This window comes from Palaemon carinicauda, chromosome 1 (assembly GCF_036898095.1).
Source record: "Palaemon carinicauda isolate YSFRI2023 chromosome 1, ASM3689809v2, whole genome shotgun sequence".
Lineage (NCBI taxonomy): Eukaryota > Metazoa > Arthropoda > Malacostraca > Decapoda > Palaemonidae > Palaemon > Palaemon carinicauda.
Genome location: NC_090725.1, coordinates 259,472,829 through 259,494,920, shown reverse-complemented (window position 1 = coordinate 259,494,920; position 22,092 = coordinate 259,472,829). Strand labels below are relative to the sequence as shown.

Sequence of the window (22,092 nt, the reverse complement as noted above, 5' to 3'; positions counted from 1 at the left end):
TTGCCTCAAGGGAACAGATAGGCCCGCATCCGTTCATTCGGAAGGTAAGGCCCGTGGCATTCTTCTGGAAGCCACGGACCCATCTGCACAGCTTACTCCGTGCTGCATCCCTTGACTCCGTTGTCTTGGGGTCATCAAAAGCCTCAGTAACCAAGGCTTTGCATACATTACATACCTGGGGGTCCCAATACTTGAGAGTTCCCTTGGTAATGGAACAGAGGGAGTGCGCCCTGCACTTCTCATGGCCGCAGAAGTCCCTGCTCCTAACATTGCAGAAGACTCGCGCACACTTAGGTTGGTCCTCCTGTAAAGAGAGGAAAACCAAATGAGTATATGGTAGTTCATCTCACCTGATAAACTATATAAATATTATTATTAATATTTTGCCTTTTTATTGCATATAGCTTAGGATAGACAAGCTAGAAAAGAATTAGGAAAGACATACATGTGTTTCCTGTCCAGCCAATTGCTGTGACCTCCCTCAAAATTAAAGCCTAAGGTTATCCTATTCAGGAGGCCCAATGGAAGAGTTCTACCCTGTAAGGATAGATAAGTGTAAGTTAACACCGACTTCCCAAAGGTTTTAATAATGAGGGTCATTTGTAACTGATCATCTATCAGTATATGGAAAGAAATTTCCTTTCCTTATATAGTATGGTCTCAACAATAGACTGTGCTTGGACACACAGGGTATGTTGGAAAATTAACTACTGTATACTTTATACTATAGTTTTCTGTTTGCAGTATGATCTATACTGCAAATATACTGGCCACTGTATAGTCATTTACTGTAGATATAGCCGGCATGTTGTCGGCAAGGCTAGCACCTGGGGCAGAGTTCAGCCTGCGCATTGCCAGCTGGGGTGGTGGCCGGCAGCTCGCCGGCTGCCGGTGCACTAGTCGAGTGGCCGGCAGCATGAACCCGGTCGGCACCTGCTGGCCAAGCCAGTTGTGCCGGCGGCTGCCGGCGCACTAATCCAGCCGGCAAGGCCCGGCGCCTTGCCGGCTAGGGTAGTGGCCGGCAGCTGCCGGTTAGGTTAGTACCCGGCGGCACTAGCCGATAGAGAGAGAGAAAGCAAGGAGTGAATGGTGATGTAAGAGCTCTGTCTTACTGCCTTCCTCCAGAATGAGGGTTCAAATGGAAGGGGAGAATATATCGTTCAGGCTTCCACCCATCCACAAACCATTGCCGGTCTCAGGTCTGTGAATGGCAGTCCAAGAGAGGACTGAAGAACACTCTACAGTAAAGGGATTTCCTACCGGCAGCCGGCCCAGCCGGCACAGCTTTCCCGGAGCCTTGCGTCCGTAAGGGAAAGCTGAGCGACTAGGCTACTATAAGCAGAAGCCCCGGCCGGCCCCACAACCTGCCGGCAAGCGGCGAGATTGTACGACAACGGCCAAAGGGTTGCAATGGCTAGGCCATCACTAAAGGTCAGGGGGGGGGGGTTTCCTGTATGAGGTGTGGAAGGAGCCGACAGGGTTGCCAGTCCTTCCACACCTTTAAGAAACTCTGTTTCGGTATCAGCGCCATCATAGGCGGCAGGAGAATATCTATCCTCCAGCCTAGGGTCTGCCAATACAGTTAAGGGACCGGCAGCAAGCTTGCCACCTCCTCTTAACAAAAGAGAAACAGAGTTCCAGTGCCGGCGCAATCCTAGGCGGCAGAAGAATGTCTATTCTTCAGCCTAGGGTCTGTGAGCACAGGACTAGTCTACTAGACCGCAAGGGGAAGGTGGCAATATCATATAACCCCTTCAGGTGTGGTCTAGGGAGGTCTAGCCTCCTATGCCGACAGCCTAGTCCAACAGGGGAATGACTATTCACCCTGCCAGCCCGCTGCCAGCACAAGACTACTGTATATACTTTGAGGTTCTGACCGAAACCCAAAACCTGCTATCTGCAGCTAAGGGAAGGAACACAAAACCCTAGCCTAGTCATGCCTGAATGACAACTTGAGGCACGACGAACTAGGGTTGTAACCTAAGCCTACACTCGGAGGGAAGACCCTTAAATATCCACTGGAGACGAGTATCGCTTTATATAATAATTCTAGGAGATATCTATCTCCGCCTGAATTGATAAAACGATACACGAGCGTAACCGGGGAACATGTATGAAAGTATACTAAAGCCACTAGGCTAGTAGCCTAGTGGCAGTGAGAATCGACTACCTTAATCACCGAAACTCTCTCGTATACTATCTCAGAAGAGAAAATTTTATATGTAATTAATGTATCTCACATGCATAAATTGCCTAAATAGCTTCATTTAAATTTAATAACGCTAGGAATCTATTATATCATGCATGAAAGTAAAATAAAACGCCTAGGCTAGGAAGCCTAGCGTAAGCAAGGTTCGGTTACCTAAATCGCCGAAACTATTACGAATACAATCGGCATAATATAATAAACTCCTAGCAATGAAGACTAAATAGCTATAGTTATTCATGCTATTTATACCGGGAAAGTCGTTCTGGCTAACTAAATAACTCATGCGTTACGAACGACAGCGTCCATGACGCCTCCGGTTCAGGCAACAGCTCTTCCAGTTAATTTAACCTAATTTTACTGTGAGGCAAGAGCTAAAATTTATACAATGTAAAGATCAAGTACTCAACTTTCCAGAGGCAGAAGAGGCTGGAGATTGCATGATAAATCCAATGAGATAAGCGAAAACACAAGAGCAAACAGGAAAATCACCGAGCTAGTAGCGCTACGCTTTAAGGAATAAACATGGGTGCGACGATGTCGCCATCTAGATACTCAAGGTAGTAACGGAGGAAGAGTAACGGCTCCCCTTTTATTTTTGCCACTTTCCCCCTCGAAGCGAAAACGCTATTCGGGGTGAAGATTGCTATGTGTCGTATCAAGATATACGTCCCCTGATATTATGCGATATCCTTGAGAGAAATTTTAAGGATATTCACGCCAGGAGTTAGAATTCTGGAGACCTAAAGGTAAATTCTCTGGGAATATCACTGTAGTCAAATATACCCTAGGAAGCTACTTAAAGGAACCTTCCATCAGGACGACATGGCCTGAGCCCAAAAATAATCGTAAAATAATGTATAGCCTACAAGACTATTTTATTTGTAATTGAATGAGTAAATAAATATGACTATTGCATATATCCGACCATAAAACGACCTGTAGATTGGACAATGTAAAAAATGAAGACTAATTTTATCTTATATCAGTAATATAAAACTTGCTTAATCATGAAACCATCTATGTAGGCCTATAAGTTAGGTTTTGGTTATGTAAAGATGTTATTAAAATTTTATTTAACTTAATGTATGCTTAGAAATTAAAAATAAACTAAATAAAACCGATTCTATATTATATCTTAACAACATACGATACTCAAAAGGGAAACCCTTTTGTTTGGGTACATTTCATCACCAATTACAATGGAAGAACGAATTAACGAACGAACGCATTTAAACATTCAAGTGATAACTAACGATACTTTGAGTCTGTAGAAAACTTTGTGATACCCTTGTTATTAATTATAAGATAGTTCGAATAAGTTTGGAAATTATATTAAGAATATTTATTTATATGTGTACATATCCTTGGTAGTGGTAGCTTGAATCAGCTGACTATGTCAACATGTTCTCAGCTGGGTTCTAAAATGAAGTCTCCAAACTTATTCAAAGCATCTTGTAATAAATATTGTACAAATTTCAATGCTGTATGTTATAGTTTGCTATTAGTGTCATTATTTATCATTTGGAGGTGCAAATGCGATTGTTCGTTCGTTCGTTGTGGTTTCCTCTTTGGCGTCATATGTAGGGGACAAATGGTATGGAAACGGCTTTACTTTGTTTAATTTGAATTTGCAAGACTACAGAAAGTAAAAAGACATTTGTAATAGCATCATCTTTACATATACACTATTAAGAACACCACTTATATGCGTGTCCGGAAAATTCACCGCCAGAAACTCACCGCCAGCAAATCACCGTCAGCAAATCACCGTTAAAGAAAATTCACCGCCAGCAAATCACCGCCAGCATACCATTCACCGTTAAAGAATTTACCAAATAATAAATCTGTAATTTTTTTTATTTTACACATAATACAGTAAAGGACATTTAAAAATCTTCATTTGTTGCTACGACATTCTATTTATTTGTTTATACATTCATAATTAAAATAACTGCTTAAAAGGAAAAGAAATAAAATAAAATTTTTCATAAAATATAAATTCGAACATAAAAATCTAGTATGAAATATTATGAGCTATTCCACGCAAGTAATCAATAACATTTACGTCTGGATCATAGTTTCCGACAAGTCTTCGAAGTCGTTGGGCGCAATCTCGATATTTTTTCTTTTTCTTGGGAGGTTCCTTACCGGCTACGTATTGCTCAAATCTAACTTGATTTAATGCCTGTTCTTTCTTAATGCAGTCAATAAATTTCCAGATGTTTGGATGGCATGCTGTCATCTGTTCTTCAAAAAGCTCTGTGCCACCCTTCTACAGAATTGTTTGTCTTCGGCAAATTATGTAATACAGCTTCATAAACGTTCCACATTTCATGCGGAAATTGGGGTGGTCGACGACGCTGTCTTCTGTCTGGAGGTCCTATCCAGGTATCTTCGAAATAATCCAAGACTTCTTGGACTTCAGGGGAGAAAATATCGCTGTCACATAACTCTTCGAATGTAGATAAGACTCTCTCTGTTGGTACGAATGCTATTGCAGAGAGCATTCGCAGATTTAAAGCAAAATCTGCGTCATTTTCATACCTCTTTTTTAACCCATGACATTGAATAGTACGCATGATACACTGGCAAAAATGAACCGATGGGCCATTTTAAAGAAGTGTGTTAGATATATATGCCTAAAAGAGCGAGACAACACTGAACCGCAATGAAAGTGTTGCTTCAAAGGCTTGAGAAAATTTTTATTTATAAAGAATAAAACTCAATAATAGGTGAACTGTTAATTTTGTTTTTCAAACGATCTATTTATACCATTTAGGATAATTGTGAAACGATTGTTAGGCGATAAAATACTCTAAATAAGGAAATGGGTGAATTGTTTTGCGATGAATGGTTAGGCGGTGATTTGCTAGCGGTGAATTTTCCATAACGGTGAATTGCTGGCGGTGATTTGCAGGCGGTGAATTTTCCTACTCCTTATATGTGGGCATGTCCTCAAGAGTGGTTGCTTAAAATCAGCTAAATGTGTTTACATGTTCAGAGATGGGCTCGCATAGAAAAAAACTGATTTCATTTACAGTACTGTATATAGAATTTTTTCTTGAATAAACTATTTATAATGAAGATATACTAATAATGAATAGGGTGAAAATGATTTTATTACTTTTATTTATATAAGTATAGAGTAAATTAATATAAAGATTTCAGAACTATCTACTTCTTATGGGGATCTTTGCCAACAGAATGCTACTCTAGTTATCTGAATTTAGTCCGGTATATCCGAAGTCCATAGTAACACTGTCCGTTGCTGCGAGGTTCTATGGTATGTTTTACGGCTGATTGGCAGAGCAACTGTGAAAAAGTACCTACTTGTTTGTTTAGATATGCCACTACCATTGTGTTGTCGCTCATCAACACTATGGAGTGACCTGAAAGAAGGTGTAGGAAGTGTTTGAGAGCCAGAAAGGCTGCCCTCATTTCCAGGAGGTTTATGTGGCACTGCCAATTGGAATTGGAGCATAGCCCGGAGGCCATGTGTTGCAACAGGTGAGTCCTTCACCCTTTTTTTGATGCATCTGTGAAGACCATCAAATCCGGGAGAGGATAGAGATCTACTCCCTTGAGTAGGTTTGTATTTGTTACTTACCAACTCCAAGTCCTTTCTTTTGCTCTGACCCTCATGGTATAAATAGGGCCCAAGGATCCCAATCCCGAGACCAAAAGGTCTTTAGTTGCCGCTGGAGAAACCGAATGTGAAGATGGTTGTTATGTACCAGATGCTCCAGAGAGGTCATGTGGCCCAACAGGTGCAGCCACAGGTGCGCTTGCTGCTAATCTTGCGAAAGAAAGGGACGCGCCGTTTCCTTGAGTCTCTCTATTCTGCTTTAGGATGGAAAACCCTGCCTTTTTGGGTATCTATTTGTATCCTGAGGTATACTAGTTTCTGTGTAGGTTGCAGAGTAGACTTTTTAAAATTTGCAATGATCCCCAGATCATGGCAAAAGGCGAGAAGTCTGTCTCTGTATCAGAGAAGGATCTCCACCGAGTCTGCGAGGATCAACCAATTTTCTAGATAACGAAAAAGACGGATGCTGCTGGCATGGACCCAGGTTGAGACAAGGGTGAACCTTTCGTGAACACCCATGGTGCTGTGGACAGGCTGCAAAGTACAGTACCTGAAATTGGTAAATCCTCTCGTGGAGGATGAAACTTAGATACTTCCTTAACACAGAATGGATAGAGATCTGAAAGTACGCGTCATTTAGATCCAGCGGGATCATGAAGTCTTTTGGTATGACAGCCTGTTTGACAGTTTCTGTCATCTCCATCTTGAATGCAGTCTGATGGACAAACTTGTTCAGACCGGATAGGTCGATAATTGGCCTACAGAAGCCTTCTCTATAAGAAAGAAAGTCGATAATTGGCCTACAGAAGCCTTCTCTATAAGAAAGAAAGAGTCGACTGTAGAAGTCTGGGGATGCTGTCAAGTACATCTTGGAAGGTGCCCTTCTCCAACATGATCTAGACTTCTGCCTGAAGGGTGAGATCACCTATCCCTTCACAAAGGAAAAGGACTTCATGTGAAAGGACGAAGAGAGATGGTGAACGGGACGTGGTACCCCGCACGGAGAATTGAGGCCAAGCAAGGTCTGGCCACAAGGATCTCCCATCTCTGCCACCTGCACATTAGGCATCCTCCCATCGGTGGTCGGGAGCACCCATGTCTTCCATCTCTACCTCTAGCGCCTTTACCAGGATAGGGCTGCTTAGGGGCTTACTTCCTATCATTTGACTGTCGCAAAGCGTTTGACACTTTTTTATGTGCCTGTCAGTGGACAGGGGGACACCCTCGGAGCAGATGGTGCCGGGCAAGACATCATCGCCCTGTGGAGGAGGGAGTCATGATTCGCTTTCCTTCAGTGCTCCACAACTGTGACAACGTCTTCCAAGCTAAGCAAGGAAGGACCCTATATTGAAGAGTTATGAAGCTTGAGCCCTTCTCTCTGAGGCACCTACCTGTGGAACCTTGAAATGACGGAGTCTCATCATTGCAGGATCCAGTTAATCCACTGGTTGGCTACCTTTTAAGCGAGACACTCGGCAGCTTTCACCTCAGAAAGCAAGGAGTTCATAGCTTTCTTTTTATCTGAATCAGTACAACCCTCATTGCGATCAGATAATCAACTGAGACAGACCATTAGTCAATCAATGAAACAGCCTTCAGAAAAGCCTTTGCAACCTGCTCCATGTTCGCGGCTTCTTCAGCCAAAAACGTCACTTGCTGAGTGCCAACTTGTCCAAAAGAAAGTTGTGTGCCAATAATGAGATTACTGGGACTAATAGCAAAGGCGAGGTATCGTCGTGGAGTACTTCGTAATACTTCATAATCGTGACGAGTTGCTATTCTTAGCGACTCGGGAAATGACCTTCTTTCTGGCACCGTTCACCTTCCTAGACCAAGGCAACTCAATCTTGGTTTTTGCAGTTCACAGGGCCTGGCAGAAGAGGTCAAGGACTGTATCCTTCCTCTTAGGAATGAAGTATGATGGATTGCCCATTCCATTAATTTTCCCTATGCAGCCCAACACCTGCATAAAGGATTGGTCTGACACTCAGTCTATAATCATTAGTGAACACTTTAGTGGTAGCTGGTTGAGACAGCGCACCGTCTGAGTGGTCAGAAATTTGGCTCTTCAAACTTCAGACTCACACTCATAGGAGCCTTGGTTGGGTCAGGTTTGTCAGTGACAGTCCCAACAGAGGCATGAGGCCTAGAGGAGAGGTTGTGCGCTTTAGGCAACGATGAGATGGGTACCGAACCGCGTGCACCCTTCTGTTGATCTGGAACCTCAATTCCTTTCAAAGCCCAGTTCTTAAGAAGGGATTTTGTATCCTTCCGCTCCCGGGGCTTAGCCGCAAAGGAGGCAAGAAGACCAGCAGTCTCCCTCTGAGGAGCCACCACCAGCTATTAAGCCTGCGGAGGAACCACAGGAGCAGCCACTGGCCCTTGGGTTGGAGCGGATGGTTTGGAACTCAGGAACTCAACAGGCGACAGCAGGTAGCTATTTTAATACAAGACCTCCCTAGTAGATCTCAGACCACTGCTCATCCTCGGGGATCCCACGGAGGAGGCGGCTCCTCCTCGATCTTTTCGGCACCTGAACTGGAACAATGCCCAGTTTCCCCACTGGGGATTAGGCTTGGCGTGACCACCCTTAGAGTCGATACGAGTGACGAACAGGCAAAAGAGATTCCAAAGGTGGAAGAGGAGCATATTTGGGAGCAGTACTCCTACGTGTTCCGAAGGTGCGCTGGAACTTGCAAGAGATCCGCACACCGAGAGGGGCATTTGGACAGGTTGAATATCATCCCCTGATAATCAGGCTGGAGCAAGGCCGGTGACAGCCTGCTTAGTAGCCCTAACGAGCTCGTCAAACCATGCTGCGTTCTTCGCAAAGTAGAAAACACAACAGCTCTTTGCGAGTGGTGCTCATGAGTAAGTTGATCACTAGGAACAACTTATCTTGATACGTGTGAGGTGGGGCACGTGTTGTGGTGCTTGCAGCCGGAGAAGTGAGCAGACCTCTGTCAGGAGCATGACCTCGTTTGCCAGCCTCATGTGGGCGAGGTTGGCAAGTGTGCAGTGGCTTGTTTCAGCTCTGAAAGTAGGTGTTACTAGTTACATAACCGCTTACGAGGAACTCGAGGGGGGACCACTCAAGAGAGGAAGCCCTCTCATGCTGGCGGGAAGGGTGTCCAACTTCGTATGGTGGAGGAATGACAGATTTCACCTGCCAAGCAAGCTTATCATGGGTGAACAAGTTAAACTTGCACGCTCACCCCTGGGGGGATCGCAAGCATAGATGGAACTCCTAGGAGAACTTGCCTATAGCTTCTCTGATGGGAAAAGAACTGCGGAGGAAGCATCAGCTTGGGGTACGAGACCAGCTGGAAGTAATTCCATTCCAGAGGCTCGGGGGAGATTGTGACCAACCCCTGCGAATTCAGCTGCGTTCCTGCAGTGCTCCAAGCTTTGGCACCTCTATAAAGCCATTCCTTCGTGAGGAAACCTTAAAACCCCAAGGAAGCCCACAAATGCACAAGGCGTCAGTCAAGAGAACTAGATTCCCCACAGGTGGTGGGAGCTGATGCTTTACTAGAAGAAGTGATGGGGTCCCCTGAACATTAAGGTTGCCCAGTGGTTGAATGGACATCATTCTTGCTTGATCATCCGCCAAAGGAGGCTGGACAAGCCGAGTTAGTGGGGAGGTTACGAAGTGCTGGAGAAAAAGTCGGGACTTATTTGACCTTGAGGTCGAAGAACCCCTTTTAGACTACTTCTTTCGTCTATTGTACTGCTCCCACTGGGAGGATGGCCACTCCCAGCACTTGTCACAAGGAGAAGCCTGTGTGCAGGAGTGTCGTAAGCATGCAAGGCAAAGGCGGTGAGGATTCGTCTCCTTGGCGAAAATAAAGGTGCCGCCCTTTGTTACAGTCTTCAGCAAACCAGATACACCTGTATGATAGAGTTCATTTATGGCGAGAGAAAGAGAATTAGTTTACAACCAGGAAAGAGTTGGTTTACGGCCAGGAAAGAATTTATTGAGAATAACGGAAAAGCGAGACTGCACATCTTCACTTTGAGAATTGAATTCAGTGCTGTCTAACGCAACAGCCGTAGCAATGTAATTGCTACAATTCGGGTCAGCCCAGGGATGGGTGACTGACGAGAACAACAGAAGTTGTCGGCGTCTTGTATACTCCCCGTCTCCGTCGGCCTTTACTCCCACGGACTTTTGTGTGAACGCATTCAATCTCCATCTGCAAAATCCTTTCCCGGGAAAACATATTTCCCCAACCCTTCATGAAACTCTGTCTTGTTTGTTAACTCGGACAATTATTCCCTTCTGTAACCAGAGCTCTCCCTTTGGTCGGAGTTGTTTGAAAGGAATATCTTTCTTTCTAATCCTAGAGTGAGGTTTTTCCAGTATGGGAAAAATTCCTCCCACGAGCTCGAAATACTCGGCTCATGTTTTTCACCTCGGACAAGAGTCCACATCCAAGCTACAAGAGATACTCTCTTGTCTCTCCCATCTATATTTCTTTAGGAAATGGGATAGGTCTCTTTTTCCTCACGATTGGAACATCCGGTCTCATGGGAAGACACGGTTCGCCAAGATACTGCTGAGCTTCTTCGGTCAGAAGTCTCTAGTTTAACCTTCAAACCCTGTCATACGAAGGAGAGGTCTTGTGATCAAACAGTTAGCCCATGGCTTCCTGTATAGGATCTACCGCATCTCTGAAGACTTCGGACCACGGACTGATCCTAACAGTATCGAGCTCCTCTGGGACATCTTCAGTTTACCATGATCTGAGAATTGGAGTAATCTAAGGAAAGACCCAACAGCCATATTCAATACTGTACCGGTATCTATAGACATAGTCATCAGCCTGCAGAAACTTCCACAGGTTCGACAAGACCACATCAGTTACTGTCAAATTTAACCTCTTCAGGACTAGTCAGGTCCCAGGTTCTTTGGTACCAGGAATTGTCCTTCCCTCTAGTTCTCTACGAGATCCAAGCAAGAGACTGTCCTGGTAAAGAGTCTGCCAGACGGGAAAATCTAACAGGGAGGCGATTTCCTCGGTTTTCCTCAATTCGACGGTTCCTATGAAAGCATCAAAGAAAAAGGGGGCAGGCCAATTACAGTACCACACGTCCTCAGGACTACGGTCAGAGCACGAATGATACCATCTCTTAATCGCCTAGAAAGCATCTTCTTTCCTCTGGAAGATTTACTCACGGGGATGGCCATGATTCATCTGTTTTCCTGTTCATAGGAAACGCTCCCTGCACTTACACGGTCTCCCCTTCGGGGTATCCTATCTACGGGTTTGGATTTCATCCAATCTACCCCTTCTGCGGGAGACTTCCTTCAATAGCCTCTGTTTAGAGGCTTTCCTTTGGGAAGCAGAGTTGATATCAATGACAGGCATTGACCTTCTTTCTGCGGGATAAAGACTGCTTTCACGTGTTGAGATCCCTCCTTCGAACAATTAATCCGAGAAAAAATGGCTTCTCCCCGCCACAGAGCAGGTCTCTTAGGCAGTCTTGTCTCATTAAGCAACTCGGCTGGCCCATCGGACTCACCTTGCCTGCAAGAAAGATTCGTCTTGCCATTAGACATGTCACATCCAGTGACACGTCCGCAACATCAGAGAACCCATTAAGGACTTTCTTTATGACTAGATGCTCCATGGTGTGGATCGGGTAAAGTTTGTCTTTTTTCGAGGGAGCTATTCCAGTAATAGACCCTCAAAATTGCCATCGAGAGGAATCCCGCTCTTAGACTTGGACAACGGAAGACCTTTGCTCATTCCTTGAGCATCTCCTCCAGACCGAAAGAATTTACCTTCTCTTTTGTCTTCAATCAATGCTCTACATAAAGTTTGAGCCTATTTATGCATAGTTGGGTAATAAAGTCCCTCTGTGGCTCTATGGGACACGGGTTGCTTCCTTCAGTCCTTGGGGGCCCTCCCAGGAAGACCTTGGATACCTAGAAAGCAGATCTCCTGATCTTGACGACATGTCTCTCCCGGTGTTGCCCTTGACCAAGAGAATAAGCGTACCCTAGGGGTCGCTCCCAACTTCTCTCACTCACAGCGAAAACCAAGTAACATCCAGCTTTTTTTTCAGACAGGTTGATTAGATTGCAAAGACTCCCTAATTCTTTAGCCTTTCAGACTGCGAGCCTTGTAAGGCACTCAACATACTTTGAGTTACACCCAATATCTCCTCAACCTTTTGGGTTTCGGGTGAAACAATTATTAAACAATCTGGATATAATTAGAATTAAGGTGCTTCCATTCAAGGTATCATCAACGCTCTATGGAAATTACCTGACGTATCTTTTTGTAAATACTTATTGGAGTTAAGAAGAATATGACTAACATAGAATCCAGGTCTCTTTTTATGGAACATGTTACAGAACATAGGGGGATCGACTTTTATATATACTGATGGCTCCAAATCTGATGCTGGCGTTGGATTTGGAGTACATAGTAATGATTTTAATTGTAGAGGTGCACTTCCTCTCACAGCTTCCAAATTTACAACTGTATGGCATACTAACCGCTATTGAGAAAATAGCGTTGGAAAAGGAGGGTAATTTTACAATTTTTAGTGATGCAAGGAGTGTTCTTCAAGCTTTAGAAGTTTTTAATTCTAGTAACCCTCTAGTTTTAAAGATTTTAGAATGGCTTTATATTATTGGACGGAGAGGTATAACAGTTCGATTTTGTTGGGTTCCAGCACATGTAGGTGTGTCTTGGAATGAGAAGGCAGATTTACTGGCGAAGAATGCGGCATCCGAGTTGCTACCAAGGAGGTACTGTATCCCATTTCCTGTAATGATTTCCTACCTTAAATCAAGAAATTGGTTTGTAATAAATGGCAACAGAACTGGGATAGTCAAGATGGCAATAAAATGAGGGAAGTAACAAATATGATATCACCTTGGAGGTATATGATGCCCCGAAAATGGGAGAAGACTCTTTGTCGTCTCCGTATTGGTCACACATGGTTGACACACGAGTTTCTGCTGAAGACCCAACACCAACATATTACGAGGACTGTTTAGTACCTTTAACAGTGAGGCATTTGTTGACCGAATGTCCTAATTTTACTAACTCAAGAAATAGATATCTGTTTGAGGCTCGAGGTGAGGATGGCAGGTTCATCCTTGCCAAGATTCTTGGACATGATGTGTCCTACTATGCAAGCGGAATTTTTAATTTATTTCAGAAGCAGGTCTTCTAAAAACTATTTAACTATTATAATGACTTCTTAACTTTTATGGTTTTAATTGAATTCTCTTTTATTTTTCATACATAATAAATGCTATCAGCGTCAATGACCTTAGATGTCAGGATGCCAGAAAACTTTCAATCAATCAATCAATCAGACAGCTTGAACATCAGGTTCAAGCCCTCGGGACTGAAAACCCCCGCTTCGTGATCAATGGCTGTTACGCCAGTGATTAACGTGAGGCCATACCTTGAGAAAGAAGCATTAGCTCGCCCCAAAGTATACAGCACGTTTCGCCAACCCTAGAGGGTCAAAGGAGGTTCATCAGGATCTCGTTCATGATTGGGACCCACTGGGTCATATATTATTATCATTACTTGCTAAGGTACAACCCTAGCTTGAAAAGCAGGAGAAAATAGCCCAATGAAGAAAGGGTACAAGGAAAGATAAAATATTTTAAGAGCAGTAACATTAAAATAGATATTTCCTATGTAAACTATAAAAACTTTAACAACACAAGACAAAGATAAATTGGATAGAATAGTGTGCCTAAATGTACCCTCAACCAAGAGAACTCTAACCCAAGACAGTGGAACACTATGGTTCGGAGACTATGGCACTACCCAAGACTAGAGAACAATGGTTCAAATTTTTGAGTGTCCTCCTAGAAGAGCTGCTTATCATAGCTAAAGAGTCTCTTCTATCCTTACGCAGAGGAATGTAACAGTGCAGTAATTAACCGCTTAGGTGAAGAAGAATTGTTTGGTAATCTCAGTGTTGTCAGGTATATGAGGACAGAGGAGAATCTGTAAAGAATATGCCAGATTATTCAGTGTATGTGTAGGCAAATGGAAAGTGAACTGTAACCAGAGAGAAGGATCCAATATAATACTGTCTGGCCAGTCAAAGGACCCCATAACTCTCTTACGATAGTCCTCCTTCTAACGCCAGTGATTAAATTGATGCCAAACCTCTGGAAAAATACAATAGCTTGCTCTAAGATTCAGCACACTGTGCTAACCCTAGGAGGGTCAAAAGAGGCTCACAAGGATCTTGTTCATGACTGGGACACACAGGGTCATATACCAGTCATTGAATCCCTCTCCTCTTCCTCATAGAGGTAACGCATAGATCATAACGATTTGGGGCGGAATCCACCCATAAGCTTTAGAAGCAGCTACTTTGTGATGCAGGTCATGCCAGTGGCAAGGTGAAAGCATTTCTGACCTTCATCTCTCCTTTCCTGCAAGACATGACCCAAAGCAGCATGCAGACGTTCTCCATTACCCCTGTGGTGGCTACACAATAAATGGTTTATTACACCTCAATCTCCTTGATGGACAAGTAGCTGATGGTAAGGGCAGAGGTACCCAAGGATAAACCTGGGATGATTGGCAAAGAATTACTTGTCTTGTTATATCTTTCCTTCATCTTCTCCCCCTCTTTGGGGCAGCAGCTTCTAGGGTACTCTGCAAAGCTGACCTCCACTGTCTACAGGTACTTTATAAAATTTTCAATTGTGTAACCTAGTATAAATTAATATGCTTATCGTGTCCCCAGTGAGGTGGGATTAGATAACGTCTTTGGTTATTTCTTAGATTCCTACAATTCTGAGAATATGTTTCATAAACTAGTCACACTGCTAACATCACAAATTTACCAGAATTGCTCAGGATACTAACTGTGCTTTGTACGCCTTGTTTAGCATGGTGTCAGAGTTTTTCTCTGTTAAGCGCAGAGCACATATGGGAAAACCCCAGGTCAGAGGTCAGCCAGTTGGTCATCCCTATGAATAAGGTAAGGTTTGTTAGTGAAGAACAAATAACAAATTTGAAAATTTGTATTTTTCCTAACTAATACAAACCTGTATTTATTAATACAAAATGTCCCACCAACACCTGTCCCCCAATAAGTCTTGCTTGTAATAAAAAAGTGACCAGAATACACGTGTGTGTGTGAGAGAGAGGGATGGCTGGGAACCCTGGCTCCCCCTCCTACCCCTACGTAGTTCCGCCTCGCTAAAAAGTCTTAAGGCTAGTTTCAGCTTTGCCAAAAGAATATCCCTATAAATAACTACAGGTTTGTATTAGGAAAAAATACAAATTATTGTCGTATATTCCTGATCTGGATATTAATCTCTGGCCCCATCATTCAGTTAGTTCTTCATGCATGTTGCATAAGTTTTTTTTTTTTATAATTCAGAACATCCATTGTATTAATTTCTTCCAAGAATGTACCATGCTGTACATAGTATGTACTAGGTACAGTATATAGTAAACTTTAACAGTTTTGCTTTCTCCATATTACAAAGTATTCTAGAAATTTTGTTCCAGTTGTGACCAAATTGTGATATGATCTTAGTAATCTGGCAGTTGAATTGGTGGAACTTCAGAAGTTCAAACTTTTTGTAGAGGATTTTCTGCTGAACAGATTACCATAAGTCTTGTTTTATAGTTGATAAATTACTGATATATTTTAATGTTGTTACTGATCTTAAAATATTTTAGATTTTTATTCATTGCTGTACTTGCATACAGTACAGTACATAGTTCCTTTGTTATTTAATTTCCCCATGGGACTGCTTTCTATGATGGAGCCTTTAGGTTTATAGCATTTTCTTTTCCAACCAGGATTATAGCTTAGCTAGTAATATTAATAATTTAATTTAGAATTGGTTGTAACAGAGATGAAGCCTTAATGTCCGGAAATCCTAACAAATCACATGAAATGGCATTGCTCTTATACTGTAATTTGAATGATCTCTAAGAAATTGTAGAAATATTTCAAAAGCAATCTTCTAGTAGTCCCCTGCTTCTCTTCCTCCTAATATAATGAACTCATTTGGAAATTTTGTGGTCAATGGTGCATATAGTCTATTCTTTTTAGCGAGGCAGATTTACACCGACTCGTAGGGGTTCCCTTTTAGCTTGGAAAAGTTTCCTGATCGCCGATTGGTCAGACAAGATAATTCTAACCAATCAGATAGCAGAAAACTTTTCTGAGCTAAAAGGGCACCGCTGCGAGTCAGTGCAAATGCACCTCATTAAAAAAAATTGAGTATAGTCATTATGTCTCGCCCCCTTTTAACATTCTCTGTAAGCCTAAATTTGGCGTCACATTACTTTGTATGCTACATATGATTTGAACTGAAAAGTGGATATCCTACTCTGATTAGAAATTTTAACAAATTTCCATTCAGTCCATACATACATTTCAGGTACATTTTCTATCAAATTGAGGTGTTGTTATTTTATATTTTCTCTGTCATGGCTAAGCAGACTTTATTCTGAATCTTATAAATTACTGTCACTCAATGGGGATAATTAGGGTGTAAGATTTAGTTTTACTAAATTCTGTTGAATCAAATTTCTTTGTCATTTGGTATATAATTATCTCTAAAGCCGTAACTAATCTCTTGATAAATTTTGTCTCTAAATCTTTCATGTTAGATTTTCTACATCATTAACTCTTAAGCCTTAACTTATCTCTTGTTAAATTTTGTCTGAATATTTCATGTCAAATTTTCCCTTGAAAAGGGGTAGATGTGAAATAAAGAATTATTTCCTTTCATTCATTAGAGTACTCTATGAAAATATTAATTTGAATTCTCTTTCCAGATTGAGCCAGGCCCAGGAAAAAGTAATGAGGAGTCAAAGCGTGAAAAGCGAGTATATTCACGCACCATGACACCGTCAAGCTTAAGGTCTGCATTACAGCAAAGACTGAAGGACAACCTTCCAGCTTCACATATTGCGGGCACTATTTCCTCTTTAGGCACTGACTCTGTGGAGCTTCCAGAGGAAGATGAAGAGAAAGCACAGGAAGAACGTAAAGAAAATCTTGGTGAAGATCAAAAGCTTCTGCCACCCTCTATTCCTCGTCATCTACGTCGTTCATCAAGGGAAGAAGGAAAATTGGATAAAATTGAAATAGATGCAGAGAACATTGAAACTCCACCAGTGACCAGAAGAGCTTTTACCATGAGAAGCTTTCGATCACCTTCTGATTCTAGGTGGGTGAATCCTGAACGGGAGGAAGGTGACGATCTTGATCTACGGCGAGGGATCTCTAGATTTCGTAGTTTAACAAGTGATGGTAGACGTTCATTGGTGGGAGAAAGAAAATCTACTTCTGAAAGTGAAGGTGGTAGAAAGAAACTAAGGTCTGGTATTGACAGCTCCGAAAATGAAGGAGCTGGCAGTGAGCTTGATGAGAGAGGATCTGCCAGACGCTCTCAACGTTTTAAAAGATTAGCAGATTTGGCCAAAGATGGAGATAGTGAGACGGAACAAATGCTCGCTCGTCAAAAAGAACGCCCATCCTCTGTTGGTGATGATGATGGTCTTGGTGATGGTAATTTTGACAGATTTTCCTCTGTTCGGAAGACATTGAGGCATAAGAGGGCTCAAGATAAAATAGAATTGAAACAGAGTGAATCCCATGATGAAAATGATTATATTCCCCATCTGAGTGAGAAAGCAAGAAGTGAAGAATCAGGTAAAACACCACGTGCTTCACCAGAACGGAACATACCTCCTCAGGAAGAAGAATCGACTGTTGAAAAACTTCATACAAATGTACATCAAGCTATAGCAGCTGAAATTCCTCAAGAACCGTACGAAGATAAAAATTCAAGACTAAAACGATGGCAGCGAATCAAAGAAACTAAAACTGAAGAAGAACCAGGCTCTACTAAGACCCAAGACACAGACACTTGGAAAGAACGAATCACTCGACGTTTCAAACCCAGTGGGGATAAATATGATGTACAACGTGCAATGGAAGAGCACAAAAATAAAGGTTCTAAAAATGAGCTTCGGCCACCTGCTTCAGAACGACTTCATCGCAAAAAGCAAGACTCTGTAGCTCGTGGTCTTGAAACAAGAGGCTCTTTTCGATCAACATCTGGTGTTGGTGAATTGCGTAGAGAAAGAAGAGACCGTCCTCGAAGTGCGATCGATCCTTCTCAAGTACGACAAGCTCTTGATAAAGAGAAAGAAAAAGCTAAAAAACGCTCAGTATTTGGAGACTCTTCTCGGGGGGTTGGTAAATTGTTTTCCAAACTTGACACCAAAGAAATACCTAACATTCGCCGTGGTGAAAGAAACACAAGATCTCTCATTGATAATGGGACTAAAAGCAAAAATCGTAACTCTACCAAAGAAGTTGATGAGGGATTTGAAGATACGGGAAGTTTGAAATCAGATTCAACCAGTCAAGGAGCTTCATCAACTGGGGATGTTCGAGATTCTAATGTAGATAAAGGTGCAAATCCTTGTAAGATTGCACAGAATAGTGTCAAAATTGAAAGTTTGACAGATAGAAGTCCGCCAGGTGATAAAAATAATCTAAATGCATTTAAGAGAGCAGAAAAATCCGGTTCACGCTCAAGTCTGCGCTCATCACGTTCATCATTGACTTCAGCAGCTTCTGTAAATACAGTAAGACCGGCTAGACCCCCCTCAAAATCACCAAGTACAGCCAGCATGGTGAGTAACAAATCTGATTCAAGTAGTATACGGGCACACGGAAAAATTTCTGGCTATTCTTCAACTTTTAAGAACCTTACAAAGAGTCTTCGTATGAACCGCGGAAATGAGAGTTATGATAATACTCAGAGCTCTCCATGTAGCCCTAAAAGTGACACCAATCAGCCACAATTTTTAGATGATCAAACAAGATCTTCTGGGTCACTTCATAGTTCTGGTGGTGCAACTCCTAATCGGCCACTGTCTCGGGCAGATTCCACTCGTTCAACAGGGTCACTCAGCAAACAATCTAGCGAAGGTTCTTTGAGAAAAGGTACATCATCTAATAACCGGAATTCAACTATAGGAAAAATCAATAGTATTAACAACAATAATACTAGATCAAAACGGCCATTGGCTCCAGCTCAGGTACGCTCTCTTACCACAAACGATAGTCGCAGTCGAAACACGAGTGGATCTTTACGGAAAACTCCCAATTCAACTTCATCGGTCAAAGTAAAACGTGGTGATTCTGGAAGCTCCAAAGAAAACTTATCTCGTTCAAATTCTGGTAACAGTAGGGCTGGTGGAAATTCTCGTAACATTGCACATTTGTCCTCTGGATCAAAACCCTTAGTTGACCGTTCTTCCAGTTTCCGTTCTTCACCACCCAAACCAGAATTAACAACACGAAGATCAACTGGAGGTTCAATGAAAAGTATATCTTCTAAAAAAGGAGATATCCCTGCCTTCATGAGACCTACCACATCATCATCATCAAAAGTTAGTGCTGGAGACTCAACAACACCAGTGAAGAAAGTAAAGGTTGTGTCAAGGAACATTACCCTTTCAACACCCCGAACTGTTATAAAATGATCACTTGTGTTTAAGCCTTCTTAGAAAATTATACAAGTAGTTCCATAAAAATAATTTCCCTTATTCAAGGAACAAGTTCTTAAAATAGGACATAAGCCCTCCAAGCTAGCATAACGAAGCTCTCTGGATTTTCTGGAGGATGAGCTCCATTTCCTAGGAATGTTTATTCCTAGAGAAAATAAAGTTTGGATTAATAGCTCTGAATGCCTTTGCTGAACCATTGGCTAATACCTTCCTTTTTGTTCAGTTCATCTTTAAGTGCAATGGATTTTGTGACTGTGCCATGAGAATATTAATGATGTGATATGTTGGGCTACCAAACTTTTACCAAATACTTTGATGCTATGACAGCTATTCAGCGTTATTGCTGTACAGTTTTTCATTAACTGGAAGTTTTATATTCAAAGCTTTGCATTCAAAGATATGATGGTGCTGATAGATATAGTTAATTTGAGCAACCATCTCTTTCTTGAATAGTTTTCATTCTTGTTAATACTTACACAATGCTATATGCAACAAATCCTAATGCGGGTGGTCTTTACGACTGTCATATATTATTAGCATGCTCTGCTGTCTATGAATTAATTTTAAAGCAGATTTTTAAAGTTTGATACTTTTTAAATGCTTTTGTACTGGTACTAGTTACTTTACATTAAGATTTTATTATGAATCAATTTACTTGTCCAAATATTAAATGTTTTGTGTAACTTTTTACACAGTATCTGTGATGTAGTACATGTGAATGTAGGTGTAGCCATATATTCACAAATACAGTACATTTATGTTTTCATACTTGAATGCATTGCCTTTTGGTCAGTATTTTATATAAGGAGAAATATATTTGCCAGAAACTCTTTGACCAAGGGCAGAACTTAAAACAGTTAGGACTAACTTACTACATGTTAATGTATAAGATATATATTTTTAAGATAGAAATTATTTCTCTTCAGAGTTTCTAAATCTGTGATTCCAGTTGTAAATGTTTAAAATGCTAATCTAACTCCAGTGACATGTATGTAACTTATTCCTAATCCTGTATAAACAGAAATATTGGTTGTGTAATATGTAGCAATCCTATGCCTTGTCCAAATTAATGTATGGTAATAAAGTTAATTTTTAGGATCAATGGCTTGGCTGTATATAAAATGCCTCCTAATGCCGCACCTACTTTTCAACTTGATGCTAACTGCATGCTTTTTGTGAGGCTAATGTATATTAACCCTAATTCCTTTCAGAAGGAAAACTGCATTTATCTTGTACATTTTGTAAAATGTTGTGATTTCACATACATTATATAAAAATTAACTTCCGACATTGTCAAAAACGATTTATTGTACATAGATTTAGAGTGCTATATTTAAAACATTATCATACAGTGATGTTGAATATTTGCTAATTCTTTAAGTATTTGCCAGGGTGTGTACAGTATATATTGAATGACAAATCAAAACAATTTTGATAAGCTATAAAGCCAAACTAAATCCTAATAGAATGTACCATAATTTTTATTGGATCAGTGGTATTCTGATTAATGTCTCAAGAATGTCATATATGCATATGTCTATGTTGACATACCTGTAGGGTTTATGTACAGAAGAACCTCCTGTTGTAATTGATTATTATTTAAAATACGGAATGTTATTACATCTAGTGTCTGCGGCTTTATTATTTAGCTAACACTAAAAGGTTGTACTTATTTTTATACGTTGATTCATATGATTTGATCACACTGTAAAGAAGGGAAATTAAATGTGCCAAACTTTTATTCATCAAAAGGGCCATAAATATTCACAAAGTTGTTCTAAGATATATTGTATGCTGTTATAGCATATTAAGTTTTAAGGCCCATGAGATATGTCTACTCCCATAACAGATTGTTGTTGACATGCAAGTGTTCTTTAAATTTGAATACTGTAGCTTTATATAAAACAATTATATTTTTAGAATGTTATGTCTTATGACAGCTAAATATGAAGGCCTTTACGTATTATATCTGTGCTTATGAATACTCAGACGACTGTGTATGAAAACCTTAACTAGCTATAATATATAATTTTTATATATGATGTCTAAAGAATCACTATCTTGACTCCTAACGTTGAAATGCAGTATATTACCAAGCATTTGTGTTTGGCTTAGATGGTGCTGTTTGCATAATGAAATAAAACTGTATTCTGCAAGCAAATGATGCTTTATAAACATTTCTATAATCATGTTCAGTAAGTCAGGGCTTAACACGTGTATTTATTTTGCTGTAATAACGTACTGTACTGTACTAATTTTATTTATTTTAAGTCATTAACTTGCATCATTGTACCATGCAATATACATAAAGTAACTATGTACATTTTTAGAATAAAATTCATATTCAAAGACAGCAAACTTGTTAATTTTACCTCAGCAACCATATTTGGGAAAAAACAATACATTTAAACAAAATCTATTTTTGGGTGAGATAGCCATGTCGTCCCGATGGAAGGTTCCTTTATGTAGCTTCCTAGGGTATATTTGGCTACAGTGATATTCCCAGAGAATTTGACTTAAGGTCGCCAGAATTCTAACTCCTGGCACGAATATCCTTAAAGTTTCCTTTTAGGATATCGCATAATATCGGGACGTATTCTTGACACGCCACATAGCAATCTGCACCCCGCATAGCGTTTACGCTTCGAGGGGGAAAAGTGGCAAAATAAAAGAGGAGCCGTTATAAAGTTCCCTTCCTCCGTTACTGTTTGAGTACTCAGATGGTGCCATAATCGCCGCCATCTTTA

At 41.1% G+C, this 22,092-nt stretch overlaps 1 protein-coding gene across 3 annotated transcripts in view; it reads left to right on the top strand.

Moving 5' to 3' along the window:
• LOC137655558 (uncharacterized) overlaps positions 1 to 21,691 on the top strand; it is a 454,428-nt gene extending 432,737 nt beyond the window's left edge. For all 3 annotated transcript variants that reach the window (XM_068389471.1, XM_068389460.1, XM_068389465.1), the window contains one exon: positions 16,595 to 21,691. In XM_068389471.1, coding sequence (XP_068245572.1) covers positions 16,595 to 19,321 — 2,727 coding nt within the window. In that variant the 3' untranslated portion in view covers positions 19,322 to 21,691. The remainder of the gene's footprint in view (positions 1 to 16,594) is intronic.
• Positions 21,692 to 22,092: the final 401 nt, after the last annotated feature.